A 6,000-nucleotide genomic window follows, 5' to 3' on the forward strand; every position below is an offset into this window, starting at 1 on the left:
TTCATCGAAATGAAACCTCAAATTTATAGTTGGAATTACTGTGGAACCTCCCGTAACGGACACTTTTCTGGTCCACGGGACCGGATCCCGTGGAATAGGGCATTAATGAATTTTGCTCCCCGTCAGCGGACACTCTCGATAGCGGACAGTAAAATCAGGCAGACTAATTTTTTTCCAAACTCTAATTTATTAATTTTGGACATGAACCGAGAATTTATCATATTCATATTTATCATATCAAGATTATGTTTTATCCCAAGCTCGTGTTGGTAAATATGATAAATCATCTGTTAATTACTTAATTACCTGATAATAATTATGGTCCAGGATGGTGAATTCGAATAGCAATGTTGGTTTTACATGTTGATACGTGTGAAGAAAACCAACATTACGAGACTGATGTTCTTATCTTCACACTATAATAATTATATCATTCTATATATTATAATTTAATTTAATTTTTATTGCAAAGTATGTGTAGTGTGCACTTATCATGTACGGGAAAAAGTAATTAATTGTTTTAATGAAGAGAAGAAAAGGTTCTAAATTTGTCCATATTTATCAGACTTTCAAACTTTAGTTGGGAATTATGCATAACCACCGGGAAAAGTGATAAATTGTGAAATTTAATCAAACTTTCTTTATCGAGACGATTGGTGATTAATAATTATATTGGTGAACATATAACGAGGAACTAATACAGTGACAGGAACCAGTTGCGACAAAAACCAAAAGTCGTATAAATGTGAAATTCGTATAACGAAGTTCCACTGTATATCGTACCTCCCATTAGCGGACAAAATTTTGTAGTCCCACGGGTGTCCGTTATCGAGAAGTTCTACTGTAATTGCATTAAAGCCGCGCAACGACCGTAGTTAATTAAAAATAGTAATTATAAGTATAATCAAGTACAGATGTCATTAATTTACCAGAAGACAAGATTTAAATTAAAATTCCCGGCGTTTGGAAACTTCGGTAATCATTTAAACTTGATATGTATATCTCCTCGCTCTTGAGATTTTTACGTTTAAAACTTGCGGATAGGAATTGCGTCTTCGGCGATCAATCACGTGCTTTTCGAAAGACAACTCTTTAACGACTCAAGTAAATGTGCTTCTAGATGGCAATTAGTCGTCTCTCACGGCATTCGTATCTGTAATTAGAAAAGAGATCTTTTTTTGATTCCGAAGAATGCCAGAATCCGTTGGCATCTATCTTACGCGAGAATACAGTCAAACTCGGTATTAACGACGTAGAAGATACCACGAAATTTTCGCCGTTACAACCGGGGTTGAAGTTTTCACGACCCTTTTTTTTGACGAAAAATATAATCTGAGGAAATCAAATGCTACCGGGGGCATGAAGTTTTTATTTCATTATGATTAGGGAGTGACCACATATTTGATTTAAAAAAAATGGAAATTAGGAATTAATACGGGGCATCACAGATTACCGACGAAACATGTCGCCAAATGTCGACGAAATTACCAAATACAGGCATCACTCGCTTTACTCGATTAATTGGTTTGCAAAATAGTCGTGTAAAGTGAGTTGAATCTAACAGCGAATTCGATGTTATATAAACAGTCCCGGGGACTTGGACAGGTGCGAAGGGTGCGGCTGCACCAGGCCGCAAAACTGTATAAAAATACTTCGATTACATTTCGACTTGAACGTTCTTTCGTTTGACTCAACGTTAGCAAAGCAAATGGCTAAAAATTCTGTCCAAACCCCACGGCCCCCACAAGGGTGGGAATGATAAGGCTCTAGCTCGGGACGATTTTCTTGTCGCTTTTTGTTTTTTTCACACTATAAATTCACTACGGTGGGGCCTGCCAAAGATACTAGTCTAGGGGCTTTGCTGTAGGATGTAGGAGCCATGCCAAAACCTCTAAAATTCAGGCATCGAACCCTCCGGCCTATAGGGTTTTAACAGGAAACCTCCACCCCAAGCCAGGAGAATAATGCAGGTGGATCTAGTGCCATGGGTGCTGGACCAGAGAAGGCGCTAAATTCTCCTTTCATAACTCAAAATTACACGAGGGAGGCGTAATGCATGTTTGCCCGGCTGAAAGAGTATCTAGTTGCTGCCCTGGGTAGATAATTTGTTCTCTCCAGCTCGACAGCCCCCCCCCCCACAACCATTAAAAGCCTAAGGGCACACTCACAATTTTTTAGCTGAGAAGTGGGCACTATCGCCGAAATTTATTGTCGATTAATAGCAGTTTGATATCCATTCTCGGGTGCCAATGTAAACCTAGCGTACAATGGGGAATTGGGAAATTCCGTTTTAGAAGGCCGCAAAGCTGTTTTTGCACCGGGTCGCTAAATACTGAAGCCCGTCCCGGTATACCGGGTGTCCCAAATTGTTTGAACAGTGGATATCTCTGTAACCGTAACTTTCGAAACATACTTTCAATTACAAAAAGTTTTCAAATGACGTACAGTTACTTAAAACCTCAAAATTTGTTTGAGGGGTCGTATACATGAAAAAATAAAGAAATTAACTTTTCACACATTCCCCATATGCTTGAAATCCGAATTAGAAAGTTGTTTCCCTGTCTCTTCCGAGGAACACAAACAAAAAATTTTACGTTTCTAAGTGCAATATTCACTGAGATATTCGAATTCGAAAAACGGAGGAAAGTTGGGAAAAAAAACAGCGTTAAATGCGGGTAAAACGGGTTTTCCGCATTTAGAGCTCACATTCTAAAAGTCGATTGAACTGGCTGAATGCATATTGTGATCTTCCAAAAATGGTAAAATGTACAATAAAAGTCCGTTATATAACGACAATTCACAATCAGAGGGAAGATTGCTGTTATAACGGACTTCCTGTCATAAACGGATTTCAGTCTTTTAGTCTAACTTATAAAAGTCTTTTGGACTGTAAAAACATTTAAATGGTAAAAAAACAAATTGGATAAATTTACCTTTCTTTATCCTTTTATTTTGAACTACTTTTGCTGAAATATGCGTCTAGAGTTGATTGCTTATGCACACACACACAATGGTGATTGTTTAGCAAAAACAAAAAATAATAATAATTAATGACCGAGGTATAAATTTTTTAACGATTTCACTTTTTGTTTCATTACATGATTTCTAAAAGTATATTGATTGCATCATTATAAAATTTTAATATGATATTTTGTCATATATTGTTAAGGTTACGAACCAAAATCTAAGGTCTTAACTATCTCTATCACATATATTTGTCTAATTACACTGTTTTATACACGATATGTACAAAGAAATTTGAAAAAATTCACACGTACATCAACAGATTTGGTATACCATACAATCCTTTAAATTTTAGTTCATAACCTGCATCATTGTACTAGCTCAATGTACTGTGAAAATAACAAAATATTTCATTTATAAAATTTTTTGCAATCGTATGTCGAATATTATTTTTGCTTAAAATTTGACATAAAAATGACTTTTCATAAGAAATGTTATTAAGTCGTCTAAAATGTATTATTGTTTTCATCAATTTGAGACACTTTCTATCAATAAATGCTATTAAAGTTCACTCCAGTACCATTTTAAAGAAAAGTGCTAAAGTAAATGGCGGGATACCTTACAACTTTTTCTAATTTGCTCAAAAAACGTACAAGAAAAACTCTCAAAATTTTCAAGTCGATCCACGTTTTGAATGATTGTTGGTGGAAAGAATCTTAATAGTGTTACTAACCTATATATTCAGTCAATTACTCCGTATTTTAACTCGTCTTAATTTCCACGAAACACACATATTTTCGGATAGAATAATATACTTTCAAGAGGGATTTCAAGCCAAAGGGAAATTTTAAAAAAAAATGTTATTTGGCAGCTCGTGTTATTTATAGTATCTACATCATTTTTCCTCATTTACGTCCGTTTTCATGGCTACCAGTTTGACAGATTGTCGATGAACCACATTTGCGTGACAGCTGTGAACAATTAATCTTACTTATTCATATCCTATATATCTTTTTTTTACATATAAACTTACCTTTTAGATGGGTAACGCAACAGTTCTTGTTCATGCCCGCACAAATAATGCAGCATAATTAATAATATATAAAGGTAAATATACGGTATCTTTTCTTTACCTTCTTACGTCAGCGTAATATTCATCAAAAATAATATTGAATTTATGAATTTAACTATCTCTTATGGTTCACCCCCATAAAAACGTAAAATGTTTTTTAACGAAAACGTATGTAAATTGGAACTGTTAACATAATTTTAATTGAAACAATACATCATCACAGCAATTGAATTAAAGTTGATTTTTTTAATTAGCTGAAATAGTTAATTAAGGGTAAAATATATAGTTTGCTTTTATTTTACTCTTTTATTTTACAATCGAGGGACCCGGGTTCGACTCCCGGTAGAGGCAGAGATGAGTTTTTTCCTTCCTTAAAAAATTAACATCTCAAATAACAAATATCTTCACAACATCCAGTCTTCTGTAAATCTTGTATATAAACTCTTGTTTATCAAACATGGGGTGAGATACGGGGGGGGGGCGTGGGAGGCATTTTCCCCTCAGCGTCAAAGGTGGAGTCGACTGATCTAATGTATATATGAATTGACATCATCATCATCTTGCCCCCCCCCCCCCAGAACTTCCAAGTCTATCTCCGCCTATGTCATCAAAGTTGAATAGTTTTTACCTTGAATTTTATTGAAAATTCCTTCAATTTGTGTGATTTTATAAATCTTTGAGCACGTAAAATTTCAGCGTCTGTCAAAAAATGACACCGGCAATAATTCTTTCTGCATAAAAAGCATTGTACTTATATAGCTGGATTTTGTACTGACATGTAATTTCCAAAATACCAAAAAAATTGAGAAAAGAAATTGTCATAATGGCTTTTTTGACTATGCATTTGCCATGTATATTCAAATATACACGGGACCATAGAGGGTTAAAAAACATCTTAAAATATTTCGTGATTGAGTTTTATGAAGTTAAAAAAATTTCCAATAAAATACTTTCAAAAATTTTTCCAAAAAAATGAATATTTATTTTAAAAAAATTGAAGGAAAGAGAAAATCTAAATATCGGTAAAAAAAATAATACGATGAAAACTATTGAAAATAAGTAATAATATAGACTTACTTTTTGATAATTCCGCCTTTCCAAAAAACCAACGAAATTTCTCACGATACGCAGCTGTTACAGAAATAACCAGCTGTTCAAGAATACAAGAAATCACGTTTTTTCCGACAGAAAAATAAATAAATTATGTATTTAACGTGTAAAAAATAAATTCTCTCTGTTTGTGTTTATAAATATCGAAAAATAAGTTTTACGAACGTGTTGTCCGAAGAATGAAACAACCGCTTCACGGATTCGTCGGCCTAGTCTCCACTCGGAGCATCTGTTGCCGAATCTATTTAAATCTCTTTTCATACAAAATATCTAAAAAAATTTATCATATATATATATATATATGTAGCGGAAAAAAAAGTAAAAGAATGAATGGATATATAGAAGAGCGCAACAACAACAGGTGCTGCCGCCAACAAATTTCAACTGGTGTTATCATTACGGTTATCCCACCCACACTTTTTTCTCATATTTTTCATCTGAAAACTCGCGCCCTCTATCGGCTTAGAATTTGACTACATACTGTACAAAAAAAACATTTGTTATTAACAAGGCCCGGATGTAGTTGAGTTGAAAAATCATGAGAAATGGCCAAAAAAAATTGAAAAAACGCCCTAAAAATTCAAAATAATTCCTTAATACTGACTAAATGACAAAATATGCGGTTAAAATAACAAAACAAATTTCTTTAGAAACTGAACCCGTCGTTATATTAACTCGGTCAAAGAAAAAAAATTTTTAGGCCGAGATTACACTATAAAAGTTTGATAAAAGTTCTTTCATAAAACTGGAAAAATGTAACCAATAAAAGTATCAGTTACATTAGAGCGAATGTAACCAACAGGTCTTTTGGTTGTTTTTTCAAGTTGTGTAAAAGATCTTTTATCAAACTTGAA

The 6,000-nt window shown here is 33.9% G+C and overlaps 1 protein-coding gene across 4 annotated transcripts in view; it reads right to left on the bottom strand.

Moving 5' to 3' along the window:
- Positions 1 to 5,540, bottom strand: part of LOC149067556 (ras-related protein Rab-27A-like) — a 73,049-nt gene extending 67,509 nt beyond the window's left edge. For 2 of the 4 annotated variants that reach the window (XM_089252498.1, XM_089252496.1), the window contains exons 1-2: positions 5,312 to 5,468; positions 5,114 to 5,186 (exon numbers count right to left, since the gene is read on the bottom strand). Coding sequence is in view for 1 of the 4 variants with exons in the window: in XM_089252495.1 (XP_089108621.1) it covers positions 5,312 to 5,407 (96 nt within the window). In the remaining 3 variants the exon portion in view is untranslated. Of the gene's footprint in view, positions 1 to 5,113; positions 5,187 to 5,311 lie in introns of all 4 variants that reach the window. The other 2 variants (XM_089252497.1, XM_089252495.1) reach the window with 2 other exon arrangements.
- Positions 5,541 to 6,000: the final 460 nt, after the last annotated feature.

Source organism: Pholcus phalangioides, unplaced genomic scaffold (assembly GCF_987345545.1).
Source record: "Pholcus phalangioides strain wild (caught in Gottingen) unplaced genomic scaffold, Ppha-v1.0 ptg000029l_1, whole genome shotgun sequence".
Taxonomy (NCBI): Eukaryota; Metazoa; Arthropoda; class Arachnida; order Araneae; family Pholcidae; genus Pholcus; species Pholcus phalangioides.